At 45.5% G+C, this 25,862-nt stretch overlaps 2 protein-coding genes across 3 annotated transcripts; both read left to right on the forward strand.

The window, feature by feature from the left end:
- The first annotated feature begins 13,548 nt into the window (after nt 1-13,548).
- On the forward strand, nt 13,549-17,032 carry LOC125539782 (RNA-binding protein L-like). The gene is made up of 7 exons (XM_048703297.1): nt 13,549-14,007; nt 14,439-14,898; nt 15,852-15,913; nt 15,993-16,123; nt 16,217-16,319; nt 16,413-16,616; nt 16,722-17,032. Exons 1-7 carry the CDS (start codon nt 13,660-13,662, stop codon nt 16,722-16,724), a joined length of 1,311 nt encoding a protein of 436 aa, XP_048559254.1. The 5' UTR covers nt 13,549-13,659; the 3' UTR covers nt 16,725-17,032.
- A 1,338-nt stretch (nt 17,033-18,370) lies between these two features.
- LOC125539781 lies at nt 18,371-24,505 on the forward strand. 2 transcript variants are annotated; one of them, XM_048703295.1, is made up of 10 exons: nt 18,371-18,642; nt 19,950-20,071; nt 20,149-20,261; nt 20,452-20,516; nt 20,602-20,813; nt 21,880-22,125; nt 22,290-22,391; nt 22,532-22,582; nt 23,764-23,854; nt 23,964-24,505. In XM_048703295.1, the coding sequence occupies exons 1-10, from the start codon at nt 18,471-18,473 to the stop codon at nt 24,119-24,121; spliced, it is 1,332 nt and encodes a 443-aa protein (XP_048559252.1). In that variant the 5' UTR covers nt 18,371-18,470; the 3' UTR covers nt 24,122-24,505. The 2 variants fall into 2 exon arrangements, with proteins under 2 accessions (XP_048559252.1, XP_048559253.1); XM_048703296.1 differs by having other exon boundaries at nt 23,967-24,505.
- Nucleotides 24,506-25,862: the final 1,357 nt, after the last annotated feature.

Below are 25,862 nucleotides of genomic sequence, written 5' to 3' on the forward strand. Positions count from 1 at the left end.
CCTCCTTATGTAAACCTTGTAAAATAAGAGAGAATAGCCATAAGTATTGTGACATAATGTGAAATAACAGCCCATAATGCAATAAATATCGATATAAAAGCATGATGCAAAATGGACGTATCATCTATCTTTATCATATCAATCTCCTACTACTTAGTTATTTACTTTGCCTTTATTTTACTTTGCATCTTTATCATAAAAATACCAAAAATATTATCTTATCATATCTATCAGATCTCACTCTCGTAAGTTTTTTTGAGGAATCTCGCCAAACTTTATTGATTCAAAAGAATGTTCATCGGTACAAGGTTTGGATCATGGGGCATGCCCAGCCAAACATGTCGACCTAAAGATAAATTACAAGCATACTTGGCGAGATTGTGGGCTTCAAAGTTGAAGTTCCTATGTTCAAAAACAAAACTGCAAGTACGAAAACTACCCTTGCGTTCTATTACTTCATGTACAATGGCTGCATTTGCTCCACTAGTTCCCATGAGGATGTCCTTGACGACCCCTTGGCAATCGCTTGCAACACATAGGTCCTGAAGATTGAGGTCTTCTGCCAACGCCGTCGCTTCCCTGCAAGCATATGTTTCAAGAATCGTTGGGTCTGTCATGCCTTGAAAAACAACCGCCAAAGAGCCTAAATAAGCGCCGCTGTGGTCGCGGCAAAAGGCTGCTGCCACGCCTCCGCGCCCGTAGCGAAGCACTGCACCATCCACGTTGATCTTCGCGATCCCTATAGCCGGTGGCAACCATCATTTTGGCGCTGCTGAAGGCACCATAGTGGTCTTGTACTGCTTCTCTGTCCTGGGTAACATTTTTAGCTCCTGAAGAAAAGAATTGACAAAGGAATTTGTGTGTTGCGGGCTCTGAAAAATATTCTCATGGATCACCTTTCGCCTCGCATACCATATTGCCCATAATGTCACAGCCATCCTTGTGAAGCTATCATGACTTAGGATCTCATATAGATCAAACATCCAATTCTTAGCACTTGGCTGAATATTTTCTGTCATATGATCAATAATATCTGCTTCTGATAATGCCCAGGTACATCTCGCCATAGTACAGGACACCAATGCATGGCGCCATGAATCTTCCCCTCCACACAAGGGGCACGCATTTTCACAGCCATGTTTCTGTTGTGCAGTACATCTGTCATAGGTAGGGAGTGCCGTGCTAGTCTCCATAAGAATACACGTATTTTTGCTGGGATATCCATCTGCCATAGCGAACATCATGCTTCTTCCTCTCTCGATGTATCAGAGGATCCCCCTGTACCTTCCAACCAACTCTCTCTCTGTAGCTTGGTGCTAATCATAAACTTGTACGCCGAGCTGACCGAAAACAGGCCCTTTTTATCAGGATACCACGCCCACGAATCAGGGATATTACGAGTGCAAACCGGTATCTTTAGAATTTCCTCTGCATCAATTGGTAAGAATAGACTTCGGACCAGTGCAATGTTCCAGGATGCAGTCGCTGGGGATAGCAATTCGCTCACCTTAACAGGTGGTGTTGCACTGAGAAGCACTATAGGCCGACGTGATGACTTCTTTGGAATCCAATTATCTGACCATATATCCGTACTTTGGCCATTGCCAATCCTTCGAATAACACCATGTTTCATTATTTCTCTACCCTCCAAGATAGATCTCCATATTTGAGACGGCCTCGACCCCAACTCAGCAGTAAGTATGGTGCCATTGGGAAAATAAGAGGCTTTCAAAATCCTTGCACTCAAAGATGTTGGCTCCTTAAGGATTCTCCACGCTTGTCTTGCTAGTAATGCAAGATTAAGTGGACCTATAGGGATTGACAACCCCTATTTGTGTTGGTTGCGAGGATTTATTTGTTTTGTGTAGGTGCGAGGGACTGGCGCGTAGCCTCCTACTGGATTGATACCTTGGTTCTAAAAAACTGAGAGAAATACTTACGCTACTTTTCTGCATCATCCCTTCCTCTTCGGGGAAAACCAACGCAGTGCTAAAAGAGGTAGCAACTGTTACATGATGAACCGCATCCGGCATAATTCTCCATCACCGATCCATTGCCTACGAGCTTTTCATATATTGTTCTTCGCTTATTTACTTTTCCGTTGCTATTGCTATCATCACTACAAAATACCAAAAACATTACTTTTACTATTGTTACCTTTTGCTACCGTTACCACTACTATCATATTACTTTGCTACTAAACACTTTGCTGCAGATATTAAGTTTCCAGGTGTGGTTGAATTGACAACTCAGCTACTAATACTTGAGAATATTCTTTGGCTCCTCTTGTGTCGAATCAATAAATTTGGGTTGAATACTCTACCCTCGAAAATTGTTGCGATCCCCTATACTTGTGGGTTATCAACAACGCATCATCGGGACAAGCAGCTTTTAGAGGTTTACCACAGACGGTTCCATTTAAGCACATTATACAGAAAAATGGATAAAGTTGTGATGTACAATATATATATGATGATAAATATTTTTTACACAATTTATACATATATGTGTTGTTTCAGTCAAAATCATCTATAGTGAATTGTCTACAAAAAACATTATAGGTATCGTCACTTGCGTCGAATAGCCAACGCCCATCATCGACGCCTTCTTCTCTTGGCATAGTGGCTGGGCAGAAACCCGCCTCACTTGACCAACTCATGTCCATCACCAATGCACAAGAATCCATATTAATTTATTCGATATCACGTCCCATATCTCAAACCGATAGCCCGAAGAACTTTTTTCTTAATCCAGCCATTGCTTTTGTCATCAGTGAGCCATGTAGCGTGACCCAGTTTCTGGACCTGGCCAACACTGGTGCATGACAACCGAAGTTTACTCCCGTTGCAACGCACGGGCTCTTTTCTAGTCATCAGTAAAGATAGGTGAAGTAGCAAACTTAGGATCACATTTTATTCTAGCATTCAGAGATTTTTCTTTATACTTGTGTAATAATTTCTCTAGATCATCTATATAATTGCAAGCAAGAATATCTCTAGTTGTTTCTTCACTCGTAACATAACCTTCCAGTACCTTAGGCAATTCATATCTAGGAAGTCTAGTTCTAGTAGGTGTTTCAGGAGATTCAGTTTCAAGCTCATCATCAGATTCAACAACATCATGTTGTATAACTCTAGCAATTTGTTTATCAAGAAATTCACCAAGTGGCACACCATAATTATCAAGCAAGGTACTAGCATCATCATAAGCATTATCCATAGCAGAAGTAGCATCATCAATAACTTGTGACATATCAGAATTAATAGCATGTGGTGGTGTTGCAAGTTTACTTATAATAGAAGGTGAATCTAAAGCAGAACTGGATGGCAGTTCCTTACCTCCCTTTGTCTTTGAGGGAAATATCTTAGTCTTAGCATCCTTTAGATTCTTCATAGTGATAATATGATAATAATCCCAAGTGACTAAACAAATATAGCTATGCTCCCCGGCAACGGCGCCAGAAAAAAGGTCTTGATAACCCACAAGTATAGGGGATCGCAACAGTTTTCGAGGGTAGAGTATTCAACCCAAGTTTATAGATTCGACACAAGGGGAGCCAAAGAATATTTGAAGGTATTAGTAGTTGAGTTGTCAATTCAACCACACCTGGAGATTAATTATCTATAGCAAAGTGATCAGTAGCAAAGTAGTTTGATAGTTTTGATAGTAGTGACAGCAGCAATAGTAACGTTAACAGTGACAACAGTAATTTGGTAGCAAGTGTAACAGTGATGATAGCAGTAGTAACTTAGCAAGAACAATATAAGATAAATCTGTAGGCATTGGATCGGTGACTTGTTGGATGATATTCATCATGAGACAGTTATAACCTAGGGTGATACGGTAGTAGCTCCAGTTCATCGATATAATGTAGGCATGTATTCCGTAAATAGTCATACATGCTTTATTAAAAGAACTTGCATGACATCTTTTGTCCTACCCTCCCGTGGCAGTGGGGTCCATATTGGAAACTAAGGGATATTAAGGCCTCCTTTTAATAGAGAACTGAAACAAAGCATTAACACATGGTGAATACATGAACTCCTCAAACTACGGTAATCACCGGAAGAAGTCCCGGTTATTGTCACTCCGGGGTTACCGGATCATAACACGTAGTAGGTGACTATAACTTGCAAGATCGGATCTAGAACATGGATATAATGGCGAGAACATAAACGGTTCAGATCTGAAATCATGGCACCCGGGCCCAAAGTGACAAGCATTAAGCATGGCAAAGTCATAGCAACATCAATCTAAGAACATAGTGAATACTAGGGATCAAGCCCTAACAAAACTAACTCGATTACATGATGAATCTCATCCAACTCCTCACCGACCAGCAAGCCTATGAAGGAATTACTCACTCCCGATGGGGAGCATCATGGAATTGGTGATGGAGAAGGGTTGGTGATGACGAAGAACGAAGATCCCCCTCTCCGGAGCCCCAAACCGACTCCAGATCTGCCCTCCCGAGGAAGAACAGGACTTGGCGGCGGCTCCGTCTCATGGATCGCGATAATTCTTTCTCCCTGATTTTTTTTCTCCGAAAATAGGATTTTTATAGCGTTGGTTTTAGGGTCTGCGGGGCCACCAGGTGGGGACAACCCACCTGGGCGCGCCAGGAGAGGGGGGCGCGCCCTGGTAGGTTGTGCCCACCTAGGGGCCCCTCTCCGGTAGGTCTTGGCTCCAGAAATTCTTATATATTATATAAAAATTCATCGCAAAGTTTCTTTCCATTTCGAGAACTTTTATTTTTGCACAAAAAAAACAACACCATGGTAGTTCTGCTGAAAACAACGTCAGTCCAGTCCGGGGTTAGTTTCATTCAAATCATGCAAATTAGAGTCCAAAACAAGAGGAAAAGCGTTAGGAAAAGTAGATACATTGGAGACGTATCACCCCCCTGAAGGGAGGGAACTTTGGTAACACATCTTCGTCTCCATCGACTCCACTTGTTGTTGAAATCTGGACTAGAATCTTCAGACAGAGGGTCCCTTCGATAAACAACTTGTCTCATTGGGAATACCCTCTTATGGAGAACTAGATTCCATAGTGGAGTCTGTTCGGTTAAGCGTTGGAGAGCTGATAGGTTGAACGGAGTGGTGCCAGCACGTAGTTGTGCTTTCAGCAATAATTTCACCATTGGGAGCCGGTTCCTTTCGAAGCACTTTCACGTGTGAACCAAAGTCGTCTTGCCCAAGACGCAATATTGTTGGATCGGGCTTTCGCCCATTGTCCAAGATTCCCCACCGCTCCCCCCCGGTGGGAGTCCTGCACTTAAGGTAGAAGCAGATGTTGAGGAAATGGGCGGTTGACGATAATGATAAAGGGCGCCCACTACTTCACCACTCCACTGGAAAGTGCATTCTCAATTGTAGCAAAGTTTCCTAGCCACTAAAGCGCATTCTCTCATTTACTCTTATTCAGGCATGGATCCCGTTGAAGCATCTAGTTTTTGGTCATTTCAGGAATTAAACCACATGCTCCACCGCTTGTGCGGCCCCCCGTCAATTCCTTTGAGTTTCATTCTTGCGAATGTACTCCCCAGGCGGAATACTTAACCTGTTAGTCTCATTCAGTTGAGCTGTCGCAATCAATCTTTCTCTTCCTTTCTTAGTAGCAGATCCAACATGACTGTATTAAACCTTAAGCAATCAGGGTTAAGCTAGCACTTCTAACCATTACCTTACGCAAGCTTATATTGTTTTTGTCTTATGCTTGCTTGTGTTGTTGTTGTTGAGCTCATCATATAGGTTGTCCACCTAGTTGCATTTCTAGACAACCTATTTTATTGTTAAGCCTAATTTGTTAAAATAAGATAAAAATATTAGTCGCCTATTCACCCCCCCATCTAGTCGACCATATCGATCCTTTCAGTTTGGATGGATGGAGGACACGCTATATCGCCTCACCCAACCTCCAAATATGAAAGCTCGGGGTCTCAATTTGGAGCGCCCCTAAAAATTATGTCGATCGAGATGACGATTCTGCTAGAGCGGCCTTTTTGTACAAAATCATCATAATCTTGGTTATTATGGCAATCAGATCGATATGGCGACTCCGCTAGAATTGCTCTCATATCACACCTCAACACACCATGGAATAAAGAGTGTGTGTACAAGAATTTTCTTATCCCTGGGAGTCTCAACACGACAACCTTCATCAAACTTGAGGGACCCAGTAGTAAGGTTGTTGCTGTTAAAACTATGTCAAATATATGCGTAGGGCTATAGTCACTATTCGGACTGTTAGATGTTGGAGTCATCACTACAAAAACACACTTCCCTGATGATACGTGTTTGTCACGGTAGGTCACGTTTTTTGTCATGTATGTACATCCGTGACAATTTTATGACAGTATCAAGATAGTCATACATGTGATGTCGTAGAAGTGTCCTATGGCAATACTCAAATTGCATCACAGAAGTGGACACTTGCATGATGATAAATGGCGCGTCATGGAAGTGTTTTCGTCGAGGGTAACCGACACGTGGCATCCACCGTAATTGGTCGCTGCTAAGCTATCGGGTTCTGCTTGGATCCGATAACCCGTTAACCGCTCGGACCAAGGGGGATTTTCCACGTGTAAAATTCTCATTCGCCACAGGATCCACATGCCAGCTCGGCGTTGGGACAAATGTCATCCGTTCAATGGACGAAGCCCACCTATGGTATGTTGACACATCACACGACCTAACAGTGGCCCATATAGGTTAAAAAGGCCGGCCCAATTGACTTAGTCAAAAGTTAGCGGGCCAGCCCATGGAAAGCCTATTAACGGTTTGTACGCATATGTCCCATTTATGACCCAGTAACTCACGACCTGTTATGGTCATTCTGAATTCAGCCCAGTAGAGTCATGTGGGCCATCCAATATAATTCCAGCCCGTTGTCACTTTCGGCCCATGTATGATCTGTGATGTCTTTCGGTCCATATGAAGTAATTTGTATCTCTGGGTCTATTATCAACCCATGGTGATTCTGCCCATATTGAACAGTAATTTGATTTATACCCATTAGCGGCTCATGATTCAATTGGGCCGTTCCAGCCGGTGTATACTTTTGGCCTACTAAGGGCCCATAAACTCTTGAGCTTAGTTCTAGGCCATGACTACTTACGGTCCATTACTGGCATGTTTCGCTGATGTCTTTTGAATGTCAGATCTTAGCGAACACCTCACACACACATGCGTATGTACGAGAGAAACATGCAAACCATGCTGCATCGCTCGGCCCTGACCACCCACCGTAACCGGGAACTCCCCGAAATTTTTCTCGTCCTCACTTCTACCATGATTTTTTGCATCATGGACGACCCAAAGGATGTTATGCAGGTGCGTCTCCGGCCCGTCCAAGACGAAAAGTCCATGTTCTGTCATAATTTTTTGTCATAGAAGTAGGAGCCCGCCACATCAATGATGATACATGTTTTTGTCACAATTATTGTCGTAGAAGTGTCATAACCATGACATATTTTTTTCTTTTGGGCCTTAATGTCAAGGATGTGTCTTTTTTATAGTGCATGGTTGGAGAAATCCTTTTGCTTGGGAAACTTGATGATGATGGTTATGTCTACAAAGTGGACAGAAATAAGAAAACCATGAGGGTCAAGAAGGAAAAGAAGCTCATGATGCAGGGAAAAGGACCAAAAATAACTTCTACACAATGCGAGCAAGCTTCGTTGAAGGCGGAGCTGAGGAGATGCCACTGATGGCGATAATATCAGTCGAGGTGACCAAGTCCGAGATGGAGGGCTTGGCGGTCAGCTCATGCGAGTGAGCAAACAAGAGAAGACTTCAAGATGGCGGAGACATACTCGCCAACATGGAGTGTTAAATTTGTGTCGATATATGTGCATAGGGCTACAATTAGACTTAGACTATGTGGAGGATTAGGTGTTAGAGTCGAACATGTGTAATCCAGATGTATTACATAAAAGCACCGATGGGTAGGCAAAATAGACTAAGAGCAACTCTAATGGGGCGACCCATTTCGTCTGCCGTCGTTTGTTTGGATCGGCGCGGATAAAAGGGGAGGCCCAACACGTCGACCCAAACCCAAATTGAGTCTATTCCGCGTTCGCGCCGACACATTTGCGGCCCAAATTTACGCCCCAATTGCGTCGGCGCGGATGCGGAACGAACACCACGCGCGCCTTCTCGGTGTTCGCCGCATCCCCACCTGGCGGTCGTCCAACTGCTCGCGGCCTACATGGTCAGCTTAATTTATGACCTCGGGCCCACGCGTCAGCGACGGCGGTCGTCCTTTTTTAAGCCGACCGTGCGGCGGGGTTGTCCTCATCCGCTTCCCAGCCAGCCCCTATCCCCATCTAGCACACTCTGCTTCCCCGTCGCCGGCAAACCCTAGCCACCCTAGTGAAGCCAGATGGGGCTCTTCTTCGGCACCGGCAGCAGCAAGGCCAAGGGCAAGTCCCCCGCCATTCCCTTTCCCTAAAAGTTCCTCCCGCCTCCGCCAGCGCCAGCTCGCCGGCCGAGGCAGTGCGTGAACGTGCCAGTGCACTAGGCAGACTGGCACTGGCAGCACCGCGTGCCTCTCCCGTACCCCGATGCCACCCTGCCGCACGACTGGCACCTGGATCCGGAGAGGATCCCAGTGTCGGCGGCGCCATGGTCGGCGAGGGCGCATGCGGAGGAGGTGATGCGCCGGCGGGCGCTCCTGTCACCCGAGTAGCGCCGCGATCCCGCCTACGCAACCGACTCGCCCAACTAGGCTCGATGGTTCGCCTTCGAGCACGAGGAGGCGAGGTGATGCGGCGTTCGTGAAGTCGACCGCAGCGTGTCACCGCCCCCGCTCATCGTCCGCGAGGAGGACCAGAAGGCGGAGGCCGCCTACCAGGCGGCCCTTGCGGCAGTCTACCTTGAGAGCGAGGAGGACGAGCGGCGCATGGCAGCGGTGACCGAGGAGGAGGAGGCCGCGTACGAGGCAGCCATGGCGCAGGCCATGGCCCTCTCCGCGGCGGGCGACTGCGTCCTGCCGCCAGTGGCCCCATCGTCCCCTATCAAAGACGAGCCGGAGCCAGAGCCGGAGCCGTCCCCCATTGATCGCTACTCTTGGACGGGAGTAGTACACGAGTGGGTCAGTCGCCGCGGGTCTAGTTGGGGGCGACGCGGGCGCAGGAGGCGGTGGACCTCGAACAGTGGCGCCAGCGACGGCTGGCCGAGCAGCGCCGCCACGACGAATACCTCGAGATGCTCGAGCCCGACGCTGAGGACGAGCAGCGCGAGGCCGAGGAGGAGACGCGCCAGGAGCCGGGCAAACTTTATTTTAAATATGTATATATTCTTTTTTTTCTCACGTCGTTAAAATGAGTCAGGCCAGCGTTGGACGCATGCGCCGACCCAAACGCGAAAACGGACATTTGTGTCCGCCTGGCCGACTCAAACGGATAAAATCACCATCCATTTGGGTCAATCCGTTGGAGTTGCTGTAAAGAAAGCTGGCAGCCTTAGATACGAGATCGAGAATGAAACAGTCTGGACGCTTGTGGTAGGGATTTATTTTTCAAAACTATCACATTTTTAATAGCAAATTTGAAAACTACAACATCCAATGCCAAAAAAAATCAAAACTAGCATCCTGTCGGACACCTGTGGGCCGAAAAGGTAGTTTTCAGCCTCCTCTTGGCCGAAAAGGACTTTTCAGCCGTGCCTTGTCTGAAAAGGTGCGTACCTGTCCGAAAAGACCTTTTTGAATAGCAGTAGGCCGAAAAGTCCTTTTTGGTCAGCAGTAGGCCCAAAAGTCCTTTTTGGTCAGCAGTAGACCGAAAAGTCCGTTAGGCCCACCTTTTCATGTTAATGGTTGGCCGAAGTTGCATGGTTCCACTCTTCGGCTTACGGTAGGCCGAAATATTTTTTTATTTTGGCTTATAAATACTATGCAACCATTGCCTATCTTAGACATTGAAAAAAAATCGCGCAACCCTTTCCCCTCAATATTTTCCCGCCAACTCTTTCCCTCCATATATTCCCACCAAACCCTTCCCGCCACCCGTTTCCCGTCAACTTCGGCCAACTTCAATAGGATATCATCTTCGTCCTCGCTGTCCTCAGTCCATAAAAATGGATGCTTTGTTGCAGTCCTTCTAAAAGTTTCACTCTTCGGCTCCACTATCTTCTTCCACCTTTCATGCAACCTAAGAAGTTCTTTATGTACCTCCTCATAGGTCCTTTCAGGCCACCCAGACCTACGTAATTCGTGAGCCAACTCATTCATTATGGTGTCACTACCGGTGAGTTCGTCCCATGGAATTAACCTATTGTCCATCCTGAAATCGGTGGCTAGCCTCAGAAGACATCTGCTCATCCCAGGGTGAAAACTACGATCAAAAGGATAATGGGACATCTCGACTACACTATATTGGACCGCTTATCCACCTTCGTGTGAATGAGATTTTATAGGTAGAGAGGAGAAAATGGCGGGAAAGAACGACTGCGGTATGGCGGGAAAGGGTTGGCGGGAACATATGGCGGGAATGCGTTGGCGGGAAACGGGTGGCGGGAACATATGGAGGGAAACAGTTGGCGGGAAAATATTGAGGGAAAAGGGTCGCGCGATTTTTTTTTCAATGTTTAAGATGGGCAATGGATGCATAGTATTTATATGCCAAAATAAAAAAAAATACATTTTGGCCTAACGTAAGCCGAAGAGTGGAACCATGCAACTTCGGCCACCCGTTAACGTGAAAAGGTGGGCCCAAGGGATTTTTCGGCCTACTGCTGACCAAAAAGGACTTTTCGGCCTACTGCTGACCAAAAAGTTCTTTTCGGCCTAGGTACTCACCTCTTCGGCCAAGGCACGGCCGAAAAGTCCTTTTCGGCCAAGGAGAGGCTGAAACACCCTTTTTGACCCACACGTGGCCGACGGGGTGCTAGTTTTGATTTTTCTCCACTGCATGCTATAGTTTCCGAATTTGCTATAAAATACGTCATAGTTTTAAAAAAAATCTGTAGTAGGGATGTCCGGACTGGCTATGGCGCAACGGCCGAGGTGCACTGTGGACGGATTGTTTGTATAAGGATTCAAACCCCTTGTGCTGATATAAAAAAAAACTTTTTTGCATTGTACTTCGTATATGAGAAATTCTGAGAAGGAAAATTCTTTTGATGGCATCACAATGATTGGCTCTTGTCGTCCGTCTGAATGCTAGTTGCGGATGGTTCCTTTTCTAGCTGTCATGAATGTGCATCATTGTTCTTTGTGATATGACAAATTCATTTGTATTTCCGTTTGGAAAAGTCCCCTTTCACAGAAAGTGCTAGCCTCATATGTCTTCGCTTCTCAAAATCAAGGGAGACATGTCTCTAAAAAGCATCTCTAGCATCTAGCGCATCAACAAAAGTTACATTTGGACCAAAAAAGATTCTTTTTTATGGATTAACACCTATTTAGCAGATCTATCAAACCAATAATTTCTTAAAACTGTATAACTTTCCGTCCCTTAAAATGCAATTGTCTTGTCTATTTATACTCCAAAGGCGCAACTTCTTAGTAATTCAGTCGGTCACTCGACATTTCTATCGGCATTGACTCGCCGCCCCGTAGCCAACCTCTTCATCAGAACCGTTCCATGCAACCACCTAGGGCTGGAATTCGAGCCGAGTCGAGCCAGCTCGGCTCGACTCGCTAGAGCTCGTTTCGTTAACGAGTTAGCTCGACTCGGCTTGTTATTATAACGAGCTCAAATCTAAGATTGGCTCGACTCGTATAACTCGCGAGCTGACTCGTTTAGCTTGTTAATGTCGTTAAAGGTATGAACATAAAACCCTTAAATATTATAAAAATGATTATGTATATATTAAACATATATATCACTAACAATAGTAATTTCCTTGTAACGCATGAGTCTCCTAGACGGTTGGGCCTTCAACGGCTAGGCCTTATGTTGTGCGCCTAGGACATAGGGTGCTGAGTGGCTGATCTTTTTTTGTATTGAGAGTGGCTGATCTTTTATACCGAGCCTAACGAGTTACACGAGTACTCGTGAAATTGACTCGTTTAACTTGGTCTATAAACGATCTTAAACTAAAGCTTGGCTCGACTCGTTATTCTTCGAGTTCGAGTCGATTCGAACCGAGTCACGAACTACTCGTTTAGCTCACGAGTTTCGAGCTTTTTTTCCAGCCCTACAACCACCTTGCAGCTCTGCTACCCTATCCCGCACCTTTCTCGCTCGCTGATGCTGAAATCCGCTTTTTCGCTGCCGACGAGGCTGTGATCGTGTAGCTCTATGCAGTGGCTGCTGAGGCCCATTTTCATCGGGAATCGATCCGTTTGGCCTTCGAGATGGCGTACGAAGGTCAAGCGCAACACCTAGACGGCCCGCGGCATCAGAATCGCCGAACAAGGCCGCCATCGCCGCCGTGTCACCTAGCAGTGTGTTTTGGGTCAAAGCATTTTCCCCTTATACTTTTGATTATATGTGCTTGTTTTGGTTAATGGAATTAGTACTCACTCCGATCCAAATTAATTGACGCACACTTAGTAGTACAATTTAGTACAATTTATACTAAAGTTGTACTACTCACATCCATATTAATTGACACACAATTAGTACAATTCTAGTCACCTCCTTCCCCAAACAAATCTAGGGTTCCTCTACCTCCCGCCGCCGCCGGCGGCGGTTCACCTCATCTCCGGCGGCCTTAGGGCCATGGCTGCGTGGTGGATCATGGCCCTTAATGGCGGGAGAGCTTCGCTTTTAGATGTTTCTTCGAGTTTTGTTAGGGTTTGTGTCCTGCTCAGGAAGATAAGACGGTGGCGACTACCTGAAAATGGAATACGGAATTTTTTTCGGCCACATAAAGTTGCAGTTGCTCGACCTACTGAATCTTGGCAACCTCCTTGCTGATGATGGGAAAACTGAATACCGATGGCTTAGTTTCCGATGAGGGCTCTGCCGGAGCGGGTATGGTGCTCAGGGACAGCATGGGCTATATTGTTTTCTCGGCGTGTAGGAAATTGTCCACGTAGAGATGCTCTTGAAGTGGAGTTGTATGCATGCATGGAGGGTGTCTCATTTTATTTGCAGAAAAGTGATCTTCCTATAATGATGGATTCAAGTGTGGCAGTAAAGCTTATTCAAGCCAAAGAAATTGATAGATCAGTTTATCCTTCTCTAGTTATAGAAATTAGACATCTTTTGAGTCCTCGTGAATCTTGTATTACTCATATTTCTCGATTCCGAAATAGGGCTAGTGCCAGTTTAACAGTTTTTGTTCGTACCAAAGGAGAACCGTGACATGGTTAGGTTCTGGTCCTGAGTACGTAAACCTGCTGATGATGGTAACTCTATGAGTTGAGTAATGCAAGTTTTTCATCCAAAAAAAAGATTGTAAGTATTTCGAAAAAAAGAAAGCTTTGAGAAAACAATATATATTTATTTTTTTACAGAAAAAGAGTCCTAATTTCTTTTAGAAAAAAAGCGGGGGGGGGGGGGGGGGGGGCAAGAAAAAAGAAACAGGACACGGGCGCCGCGCTCTACTCGCCCACGGTAATAAAAAAGGAGAGCCGGAATCCCTGTACACGGACGAATCTCAGCCCTGAAATCCCCATCTCCTCCCCCGTATCCCTCCTCTCTCCCGTCCCTCTCCCCTCCCCCTCTCTCCTCCCTAGGGTTCGGGTCTCTCCTCCCCCGTCGCCATGATGCAGCCACCGCCGCCGTCGCAGCCGCAGCCGGGCATGGGCGCCCCCATGCCGCCGCAGGGCGCGGGAGGGCAGCCGCCGCACTGGGGCGCGATCCCGCCGCCGATGCCCCACTACGCGCAGCCGCCCCCGCAGCAGCAGCCGCCGCCGCAGGCCATGTGGGGCCAGCCGCCGCCCCAGGCCGCGCCCTACGGCCAGGTGCCCGCCCCGCAGCAGTACTACGCCGCGCCGCAGGCCCCCGCCGCCCCCGCGGCCTCGGACGAGGTCAGGACGCTCTGGATCGGGGACCTCCAGTACTGGATGGACGAGAACTACATCTACAGCTGCTTCGCCAACACCGGGGAGGTACGTGTCCCGATCTGTCCGACCCCAGATTCGTTCGGCCCGTCGCTCTGATGCGAGATTTGTTCGGGCTCGGCTTGCCCTAGTGGATGCACGCGCGTCGCGGGTCTAGATGTAAAAGGGTTAGGGATTTAGTTGTGATGGTAGAACTGCGAGGCGAGTTACTTTTCCGTGGATTATGTCTTCGTCACAGGGAAAGAAAATCAAGCTTTAGCTGTGGTTCTGGAGCAGTTGGGTGTTTTGGCACGGTTGTATGATTGGTGTTGTGAAGACTAAAACTGTCAACTGCGTCTTGTGAAAATAAAAATTCTCTAGCTAACTGATGTGTTTGTTCCTGCTTATATATGTACCCTTTTACACATGTGTGTGCATGTTCTGCAGACCATGTGTTATATGTAAAGTTGCTAAAGATGACCTTTTTTGTTAATTTGCAGTTCCAATCTGTGAAGCTTATCCGTGACAAGCAAACTGGACAGCTTCAGGGCTATGGCTTTGTCGAGTTTGCAAGCCATGCAGCCGCTGAGCGAGTTCTTCAGACATTCAATGGTCAAATGATGCCAAATGTTGAGTTGGCATACAGACTGAACTGGGCCAGTGCTGGTGAAAAGCGTGATGATACCCCGGACTATACAATCTTTGTTGGGGATTTGGCAGCTGATGTTACAGACTACATGTTACAGGAGACATTCAGGGTCCATTACCCTTCAGTGAAGGGCGCAAAGGTTGTAACTGACAAGATGACAATGCGTTCAAAAGGCTATGGGTTTGTGAAGTTTGGTGACCCTACAGAGCAAGCTCGAGCCATGACTGAAATGAATGGAATGCCCTGTTCTTCCAGACCTATGCGCATTGGTCCAGCAGCAAATAGAAAGACAACTGGGGTTCAGGAGAGAGGTAAATGTTGTCAATCTCATGTCGCTGCAATGGCCTTCTGCTATTACATGTATACATTTACTTCTCATGCATACCTGATTGCTATGTTTTATGGTGCCTTTGTCCTTTTATAAATTCATGTTGTTCTACTTGTTTGTGTCTGAACAATGCAAAGCTAGGTATTACCTTTTTTTTGCATGCAAGAAGACATTATTCATTAGTATAATGGTTTCAGCATGGATTTGCATCATTTAATGCTCAATTAGATAAATAAAATATAGTAAACTCATGCTATCCGGAAGCAGCATATCAACAGTTCCACCATATATGCCCTGCAATTGACTTGAGCTGTGGCATTTCTTATTTAAATCAGTTATGCCCTAAGTTTGCTGTCCTAAGTTTGTAGTCTGTTTCTGGTTCTTCTATTTATTTTTTACTTTCCTACTCCCTCCGTCCCCCAAAACAACTTTAGTACAAAGTTGTACCAAGTCAGCGACACTTACTTCGGGACGGAGGGAGTACTAGTTATCTGTCACTATAATGTATGTATATCTTTAGAACACCTTTCCTGTGTATAAATAAAAATGCTATGGTCCATGCTCAATCAGAATATACACATGCAAAGTAAACTGGTATATTGTGTCGTGATTGCTTCGTTCACCAGAGTTTAGCAGTTGAGAGATGGAATCCCTTCCACATGCATTGAGAGTTAAACTTCCCATCTCAAATTTTTGCTAAGTGAATTTTGTATGACCTTTTGGTAATTATTCCTTATTTATTTATCTATCTTATTATGCACTGCTTTAGTCACATGTTATTTATTTATTTAGCTTTTGCACTGCTTTAGTGACATGGTATATTTATCATTTAAATTTTGTGTCTCTTGCATGATATGCATTCATGTTTATTTATTCTTTGTTATTTAACAAGTCTTACAACGTATTTCCTTCACTTTTTTTTGCTTTCATTTACAGTACCAATTCCAAATACAAATACTCAAGGAGCTCAGTCTGACAATGATCCTAACAATACCACCGTGCGTTCTTAGTTCTACTTTTCTGTATTACACCAATTGAATTTCAGTGTGTTGAACATAGTTGTTTCTTTGGTCTCAGATATTTGTTGGTGGCCTTGACCCCAATGTCACTGAAGATGCCTTGAAACAAGTGTTTGCTCCATATGGGGAAGTTGTCCATGTCAAGATCCCTGTTGGGAAGAGATGTGGCTTTGTTCAGTATGCTAACAGGTCGATTTTTTTCTGTTTAATAGTTTAGTTGTTTCTTGTGCGCGTATTTTTGAAGTACTTCCTTCTAAGTTACTCTTCTGACTGCATATTCAGGCCTTCTGCTGAGCAAGCTCTGCAATTGCTGCAAGGGACCTTGGTTGGTGGTCAGAATGTGAGGCTTTCATGGGGACGAAGCCCTTCAAACAAACAAACTCAGGTTTAATTCTTGCATGCTAAACTTCTATCCTGTCTTGAGTTGTATGTATACTAGATGTAAAGTGGGTAATATATAACACATGAACATTTTCAGCCTCAGGAAGCCAGCCAGTGGGGTGCAGGTGCTGCTGCTGGTGCTGCTGGTGGTTACTATGCTGGATATGGACAAGGCTACGAGGCTTATGGACAAGGGTATGCACAGCCTCAAGACCCTAACTTGTATGGTTATGGAGCCTATGCTGGTTATCCCAACTACCAACAACCAGCAGCGGCACCGCAGCCACCGCCACCGCAACAGGTGAAGTCCCCTATCTATATAAGCGCAAATCTTAGCTCTTGATAATCTTATTAGTACTTAATACCACCAGCAGCCTGGCTAATCTAAAACTTACCATTTCTGCAGTGAGCCCTCCTCGTGGGTCGTCCAGACAGATGAGAACCCCTGTTTGAAGGCACTGTCAAGGCTAATGTTGTAGCACCTGTCGATAGAGAGAGACGGTTCCTGGACTCCGGATTTTGATTGCCCCATGGCAAGGTCTATTGTTGTGTTATTATGCACTATATTATGATCAGCTGTTGTCTGTCCCGCTGTGGTGATCCTTTGGATATGTACTTGGAAACTTAGCTTTGTTTCGCCGCATGTCCTTGTCTACTGTTATTTACCGTTGCTATCTTCTGCTGTTAAATTATATACTATTTGTACCGTTTGCTTCCTGCTGCATTTGTTTATGTTGTTGCTTTGTGGTTTGGATTCTTCCTTTTATCAGAGAAGATGATAACCCAACAGCTTTGGTCTGGTGGCCTGATCGGCCACATGGGCAGATCAGATCACAGGGCATGGCATGCTTGGTGCTGTCGACCGTGGAATTTCGTTTGATAGTGTTTGTTTCATACAGTATTACTAGAATGGTTTGATTAGCACTTGGTTCAGCCGTGGATTTGTCAATTATTTTGATGTCTTTGTAGTCGTAGTTGCAATCTCCCTTTTGTTTGGTGACATTTTGGTTCTATCTATTGTTCTGTTTATATCTAATAATTGCTCCGTACATATATCTTTTTTACTGCAAGAGCAGAGCATTTTGTTTCTACTTTCTACTACTCCCTTGGTCGGCTAGTTTGGTAGCCTGTGATCCCAGGGGAAGATCCCCGTCAAAAACCAGGGCACATAGCCCACGAGGCAAACTCGGCCGTGCAAAACCACCGCGACATTTGGTCTGCTCGCTTGCTGGGATATTCTCCCCTGATCCCCTTCCTTTCCCTGGGAGAGAAAACCATGCCTATATATGTCGGGGAGAAAAGCCACTCCTGACGCTGGCGCATCTAGCGATCTCCTCCCCTCTCCACTGTCCTCCAAATTGCAGAGGTGATCTCCCTGTCATAGAAGGAGAGGATCTCCCATGGGCATGGAAATCTCCCGGTGGAGGATTAGAGCCCTGAGATATTCTCCCCTTGCAACCAAATTAGGTCTAAGAGTGTCAAAAAAACTCTTATGTTATGGGACGAAGTGAGTAATACAATACTCAAAGACCATCGATTGGAAAAGAACAGAATAACATTTGATCTCACGAAAAATTAAAAACTATTACCCGGCTATGTATGTAGCTAACTAATGAAACATTTGATGACAAATTGGCTATGTATATAGCTAACGGATGAAACATTTGATGACGAATCTAAAGATAAGCGCGGTACATCAAATCGCTTCTAAATGTCCGTGGAAATCTAGAAATGGTTTGAAGGAGTCCTCTCTCCCTGGTGTACGGCGTCGGAGTGGCCCTGATTACTTAACGTAGTGCATTAGTAGAAAGTAGAGCCAACATTTTGAATCACCATATGAAAAAAAAACTAAAGTAATCACAGAGTTACAGACGCCAGCTGCAAAGCGACAAGGGTGACGAGAAAGGCAGCCAGAGCCAGCCATAATTCCAGACAGGGCGCTGTAGCACATGTACAGCCCGAGATTCCTTGCCGTTGTCGCGCGCGCGCGCATGCATCAAGATCCGCGACCTCCTCGATCCAAATCCGACCCGTCCGTCAGACACACGGCCGCACGCGGCACGCGCCCGCCCGGGCTCCTTCCCCCCCCTCGCTCGCCTTTCCGCCCACCCTGGCCTCTGCCTCGTCGCCTCCCCCCTCTCCTCCCCACCACCCCATGGCCCGCCCCAAAAAGGCCAAGGCGGCGCCGGCGCCGGCGCCGCCGGCCGTCTGCGAGGCGCTGCTGCTGGCGACCGTCTGCATGGTCGGCCTCCCCGTCGAGGTCCAGGTCCGCGACGGATCCGCCTACGCCGGCGTCTTCCACACCGCCTCCCTCGACGCCGGATACGGTGCGCGCCCCCCTCTCCCCCCTCCCTCCCTCCATCTCTCGTGGGTCTGGTTCGGGGACGGCGTCGGGTCCCGGGATCACGCGAATGGCCGCTCGGGCCGTGATCCGGCTGCTCGGTGGAGATAGTGGATGCCGCGTGCCTAGTGACGCGACCCGACCTGGTTCGTCCCTGTTTATTTTTTCCTGGGAATGGGCTGTGATCTGCTTGTTCCTCGACCTGCCGCGGCCGCCGGGATGCCGCGTGTTGCTAGTATTTTGTTCTGGCGCTGGGGCTGGGGCGGATTCGGGGGCGGGTGGTGGAGATCGCTGGGTTATGTTCATCTTCTGCGATGGGGGCGGCTGCGTGTGGTCTGCTCTATAGAGGCCGAGATCCTGGTCGTTCGGTCTTCCTGATTTCGGGGAGAAATTGTGCTGGGAATTGTATCTGGACTGGTTCGAGCGATCCGGGTTTCTACAATGCAAGTGCATCTAGATTGTTTCCTTCTCCCTTCTCTCCTTCCTATATCGCCGCCCTGCCGTGAGCCTGAAGCGTCATATGGAGGATCTCTTGCGCATCAGGGTGGATTCAAATGCAGTTCATCCAGATCACGGGAAAAGTGTTTCTGCTTTCCCTGTTCCAGTTACAGATCACGTGCTGCAGCGATGTTGTATGAATCATTCTTGTGGATTTAGGGGCGAATTCCCTTGCCCCTTGTTGCTGTTTTTGGTCTCTGGGGGGACTTGGTGCGTGCTATGTTGTGGAAATGAGTTATAATAGACGAATGCTTTCATTCCGTGATCAAAGCGATTATGCTCGATTGTGAGATCCAACAACAGTACAAAGGTAAATAGTTATTATCGGGCATTATGAAGGACATGCAGTGTAATGAAATTACCGGTTCGGTTTCACTCTACATTTGAGCTGTGATGAACAATTCCGGGTGGATTTCTCGATACCATTGAAAATGATGTGGTTTATGTATTCTAATTGCTCTTGGGATTTCCGCCTTGGGGGCAATATTGCTACATCAGTCCCTTTATTTTGCTTATTAATTCGTTCTCTTAGATTTTTTTGCAAGTTCTCCAGGAAATATCCTTTTCCTTGGGAGATCATGCGCACAATTTGTGGATTGACCTTGATTTCACATCATCTCTACTGTGATCTGATAGTCTCAACTCCTTTAAGTCCTTTTTACCTCATAATTTGAGTTTGTCAACTGCTCATATACTTCGTACTTTCGAGTCTTGGGCAGTATAATGTTTGTTGTGTTCTACCAAATTTTAGTTTTGGGGGAGAACACATTGGATTAATGGTTTTGTGTTGAGCAGGTGTTGTGCTAAAGAAAGCAAGGAAGATTGCAAACGGAAAGGACAATGCCAATCTAGTGCTGGGAGCTTTTGTGGACACTCTTGTTGTTCTCCCAGATGATCTTGTGCAAGTGATTGCAAAGGTAGGTTTAATGCACTTATATGTTAGTTGAAACACATTGCCTTCTGATGGAGCTGACAAAAATGGTTGTTTTGCCAGGACTTCTCCCTTGCTACTAAAGATATTTCTAAAACTAGTGCTTGTGATGTGGTGGCAGCCAGTGGATTGACGCAGCCTCAAACTTCACATTTGGGAGACCCAAAAGCATCCAGGTCTGTAAATGTGTATCCACCAAAGTATACCGATTGCTTGCCCCCAGTAACTGGATACCTTTAACCGTTACAATTTTTCATTGCTGGTTCAGAATGTACATCAAGCAATATATTCTACTTGATTGTATTCTGCTTATTTTTACCATGTCTTATTCATTGTTGACCTTCATTAATGCTATTTCTGTCACAGACAGGTTGAGAAGTGCAGCAGGCTGTGTCAGAATAGTGATAACCCCACTGGGAAAACTGCTCCAAGTACTAACTCTAGCCCTTTTTGTCTTCTATTCAGATAGCCCTTTCATCCTTCCCTTCCTTGCACTAAACCTTTCTGATTTCTCAGTGAACAGTAATGCTGCAAATGTCTGCTCTCCAATTGAACATATAGTGCCAAATTGGAATGCAATTCCAACTTCTGCTGATATTGGATCAAAAGAGGGAAATGTTGTTAATTCAGTTTTAGCTACTCCTGTGGTAGCTTCAAATGTTAAAACATCTCAACCCATCAACAATTCATCTATTAAAGCTGTCATGTCAAGCAAAACCACTGCTAAGGTGAGCTCTTTTGGTATGTGTTAATAGCGATAGATTTGTCTACATCTTATTCTTCCTTATAAAGTAGTACTCCCTGCCATGTATCTCCATTTGGAGCAAAGCATAGTAATAAACTGTACGAATTTATGTATTATTTCAACTATGTACAATGCTTAACTATACTGATTTATTGATTATCGCAATATGTTGTAAATGTATGCATTTTCTCAATAGTAATGTATAATACTATGTTGCTAATAATATTATTGCAGATGCAAGTACTGAAATACAAATTTATATATTAACTCAACTCCGCACATAATGCTTAAGTGTACTGATTTATTGATTATCTCAATTATTTCCTAAATGTGTGCCTTTTCTAAGCATTATACTTAGTACTCTCATGCCAAACATAAAATTATTGTCGATAACTGAATGCACAGGGAAAATACTTTAGAATCTAGTCGTAAAATTAAATACGGCCTGCCAAGGGTCAATGTTCTTGACCAAAGTATTGCTGCTATGATAGTGCATTCCTATTTTGGATTATGATGCATAGAAGTTTTCTTTTTTCTGAAAAGATTCAAATAAGGCACGTGCAACATTGCCAGGTGGGAGCGTGTAGAAGAGAACTGTTTCTTTCCACGTAGGACAATTGTTCTAATGTTGTACTGTCGATGCTTAAATAGGCGCTGGCACGTCTTAGGTGCTTGTGCATATATCTTTGATCTAATTGGTAGATAAAACAACAATCTAAGCCTCTACAAGACATACTACCTCTGTACCGAAATACTTGTAGCTGGGGGAAACCAGTAAAAGTTCCCCCAACTACAAGTATTTCGGTACGGAGGGAGTAGTTGTCTTGCATGGGGAGATGCCTCTTACTTTGGCACTTGCCTATACTCATCTTTAAGCACCCATGTAAATGCATCTTGCATTTGTACATGCCCTACTTCCAATGCCTTTTTTACTGGTGTTCATGAACCTTCCTGTGCTTTATTATCATCTTCAGTACTACATTATATATATGACATGCAGTTCATTGTTATCAGTCTATTCATTTTGCCTTTTAACATTATTATGTCAGGAATCCAAACTCAATCCCCATGCTAAGGTCTTCGCTCCATCTTTTGCAAGTTCCAGACCAGTACTTGCAGCTGCATCCCCCGTTAACCCAAACTATATCTCAAACTCGGTCTCTGGAGTTCCAACTGGTGTACCTGTATTTCAAACTCACTCGCATCAAGGCAGTTCGTCTCTATCCAGCAAGGTTGTTCATTATAATAACCTGGCTCCTGGAAACTTTGGAATGTCACCTCAATATGTTCAATCAGTAAGTAACTTGATTTCTTTTAGCTGGATGCACCACCATATTATATATCATGTGATACAAGCGAAATACGACATAAGATGTCAACTCTTACACATGGTTAACTATGATATGTTCATGCTTCTGAATTTTGATGCACGCTGCTGTCTACATTTTTTGCATGACAGGTTGTGGGGCATAATGTCGGAAGGCTAGATCCTGCAAGACTCGGTACACCATATCACCCCTTGCAAGTGGGATCAACCTATATCAGCCCTAGTCCTCAGCCTGTAAGTCCTATATTTATTTTTCAGTAAGATATGTAGTCCATATTAATTTAGAAATCTGTTCATTTGTGTCTATTTATTAGTTGAAATTATTGTCATTTGCTACTCAGCTGAACCAAATTGTTTTATTTCATGCTTTATAGATGGTCGATGGGAAGTTCAGTCCTGTTGTTTATGTTCATCCAGTTTCTCAGGTGAGCCATTGCTGTTTGTATCAAGGGTTCAAGGGGATCTCTTTCATAGGAGGAGGATGATACATGCATAATTGTAGAAACATGCCTATCTAGAAATTATCCAAGCTGAACTTTGCAAATAAAATTGTTTTTAGAAATAGACTAGCAAAACATGCCCGTGCATTGCAACGGAAAAAAAATCATCCCTCATACTCACACCTGACAACATCGAATCCCTTGAAATCTTCACGATGCCACACGACAAACAACATGATAAGTGGTGTTGCGCAAAAAACATGAGGTTTGATGATTTTTGAAGTGTACTCAAGATGTTTCCAATTTATTAGGGAACAGAAATATCAACGTTAAGCCGGCATTTCCAAAATACCCCATATAAAGAAGATATTAATTAAGGTTGCATCCTAAACGGAATTTTAGAAATGATTAATATAATAACATATTTGAAATCTACACATTTTTGAGTGATTTCCATATATAACATGTTAATTTTGGAGTTGGGATTTGAAAGTTATGATTAAATATTTTCTTTTGAATCTGCCTGAAAATAGAAAGGATAAAAATAGAGTAGCTGGGCCGAAACTGGAGCTTCGGGATCGAACCCAGGTCTCAGGTGTGAAGCAGTGAGGCTCATACCACTACGCCTCTCGGGCGCTTGTGATGTATGTCAGGGGCTTACTATTAATAAGCTGTAGCTGTCGGTGATTTTAGAAGGGAAAAAGTAAACTGTTTTTTTCCACTTACTGGTGGCAAGGTGGGTAATTATTAACAACTCCAGGGGTAATTTAATGACTGACGGACAGAAGCACTAATCCCTTTATTATTAGGTATAGATATAGATAGATATCTTACTGCCTCGGTAAACCTTGAACGTTGGTTAGTGGAGATTAGCATCACACATTAGTATCTTGCGGCTTCAGTGTTTGCGATGGATGTTGTGACCCTGATGCTGTATAGACTTATTTTGTGCATCAAATTCACTTGCTTATCAAATGGTTTTTAATTTTTTCCTTAACCGGCTGGCTTCTTAAAATCTCATCCATGTAACAAACCCTGGTGCAACAACGCAAATGTTTACTGTAAATATAAACTGGAACGGACACAGAATTTTGATAAGAGAACTAGAATGGACATACATTTTCTTCTGGCTCATTCTGTCTTATCTGTTATTTTCTCTATTGAAGGATGCTATGCGTGGAACACCAGTTATGTCCCAAGTATGGCCTCGCCCTTTGCTGTTGAACTCGCATCAAGCTAGCTTGCAAAAGTTTCAAGGTAACAGACATTACAGGTTTCAGCCTCATTGTCTTTGATCGAATAATAATAAAAAGTATTGAAGCGTTTTTGTTATCATACTGATGCCATATTTTCATGCCCTCTTCAGCAGGCACTGCCCCGTTCTTTGGGGCTCCGCCAGTCATGGCAACTGGGAACCTGCCCATGGTGATGCCGAGCCCTGCAACGCTTGTGCAGCCATTCCAGGCCATTCATCCAATCATGGTTCCTTCCGCGACCAGTATGTATCCAGGCAAATACATGTAAACTTGTCATACCGCTGTGTTATCTGATTTCTTTGGAAGAAGAATCTTGACTTTACCCCTTTGGCTTTTCGGGGTATACATCTAAGAGGACTCGCAGTTTTGCCTACCCTGTCAATTCACCTACTAGTTGCTGGTCATTGTCCGTCTTTTTATTGGGAGGACTTGCAACGTTTGCCATAAGCCATAGTCGGTGTGGCTTATGGTTTAATTTTTCGGGAGAGTTCATGGGAGGAGTTGATATGAAAATAGAGAGGAGATTGAAGCGATTCTTTGACTGCCTTGGCGGCAACACATTTTACCTGTTCTTTTGCGTTTGCAGAGCAGTATGTACCGTGAAACATTGTAAATGAGTAAGATAGTGAAGTGGCCCCCCTTTTCTTCTCCATCTTGCAAGTGTGATGTTGCTGCTATGAATGTCATATTTTGTTGCAAGTGTAGTTCTGGGACTATTATTCTTGTAGCTTTAACGTGTAGCCTGTACGAATGTTATATTTTGTTGCAAGTGTAGTTCTGGGACTATTATTCATGTAGCTTTCACGTGTAGCCTGTACAATCTTTCGTTGCAGTGCTTTTAGCAATTTGGTCGATTGTGTTCCTCGGTGGAAAGAAGTCGGTCAGGCGTGCTATACGGCTGATCTTTTGCCATCCGATCCGTGCCCCTGGATCCCCAAGACTCTTCCCTCCGATGCTAGCGGCCGGCAACACGTCGAGATGAAGCGCTCCTTGAACTTCAGGACGGTGCCCGACACTTTCTTTGGCGGCTTAAACTCTAAGCGCACCCCATCCTTAGGTCGGACACAACGGTGTTGATCCGTCGGCACGTACGTGGTCATGACGGCCTCCTCATCGATCCTTATGCACAGCTCCTCTTCACACATGAGTTTCAACTTTTCCAGCCCGTACTTGCCTGCGGCGACCAGCAGGTGCTCCATCACCATGGCGTCGTACCCTCCTTCGTCGCGGCACGCCGGCAGCGAGTCCGTGTAGACGTAGTGAAGGAGCATCTCGAAGATGGCCGGCTCCACGCCGACGACCTCGACGACGCACCGCGTGCCCTTCTCCGGCATTGGGCCAGGAGCTGAGCTCCGAAGACCGGCGACCGCGCGGCCAGGAGGAACCGGTGCCGCCGCCGGTCACGAAGATGGCGCCGCCGCTGCCGGTCACGATGGGCGCGTCGTCCACATCGAGACGCATCATAAAGCACGTCACCGGGTCGTTCAGTTTCGAGGTGACCAACTACTCGCAGCTCAAGGACGCGGGCTTCCACGCGCGCGTCACTTCGCCCGTCTTCAGCTTCGGCGGCCATGACTGGCAGATCACCTTCTATCCGGACGACGAGGACGGCCACGCCTCCTCCTACCTGCGTTATCTCGGCCCAGCCATGGAGGTGAGGGCCAAGTTCACGCTGAGCGTGACGGGGAAGGAGGGCCAGCCACCGCTAGTCCGCCGCGACACGCCGGAGCGCGTCTTCACTCCAGAACACCGCCGGAGAACAAGCCAGGGCTTCCTCAAATTCGTCGCCAAGTCCAAGTTGGACGTATCCCATCTATGTCGTGACTTATCCTTCTTCTCACCTTAGCCAACATGGTTTCGGTGCTCACACAATCGCAACACGTTTGAGTTTTGTCAATCCCAAGTCGTTCCTCCCTCGGTATAAGATGAGAAACAAAATTACTTTTTCCTGTGAGATTTTGACGAGACGCACATGCGTTGTTATAGATGAGTTCTTTTGTGTCCAATCC

This window comes from Triticum urartu, chromosome 2 (assembly GCF_003073215.2).
Source record: "Triticum urartu cultivar G1812 chromosome 2, Tu2.1, whole genome shotgun sequence".
NCBI classification, from domain to species: domain Eukaryota; kingdom Viridiplantae; phylum Streptophyta; class Magnoliopsida; order Poales; family Poaceae; genus Triticum; species Triticum urartu.

Excerpts from the sequence above, each read along its gene's own strand:
- LOC125539782 (XM_048703297.1), top strand. The coding sequence starts at position 13,660 with ATGATGCAGCCACCGCCGCCGTCGCAGCCGCAGCCGGGCATGGGCGCC. Across the intron at positions 14,008-14,438 it reads GCTTCGCCAACACCGGGGAG|TTCCAATCTGTGAAGCTTAT; the intron begins GTACGTGTCCCG and ends GTTAATTTGCAG. Across the intron at positions 15,914-15,992 it reads ATGATCCTAACAATACCACC|ATATTTGTTGGTGGCCTTGA; the intron begins GTGCGTTCTTAG and ends CTTTGGTCTCAG.
- LOC125539781 (XM_048703295.1), top strand. The coding sequence starts at position 18,471 with ATGGCCCGCCCCAAAAAGGCCAAGGCGGCGCCGGCGCCGGCGCCGCCG. Across the intron at positions 20,517-20,601 it reads CACTGGGAAAACTGCTCCAA|TGAACAGTAATGCTGCAAAT; the intron begins GTACTAACTCTA and ends CTGATTTCTCAG. Across the intron at positions 20,814-21,879 it reads CAAGCAAAACCACTGCTAAG|GAATCCAAACTCAATCCCCA; the intron begins GTGAGCTCTTTT and ends TTATTATGTCAG.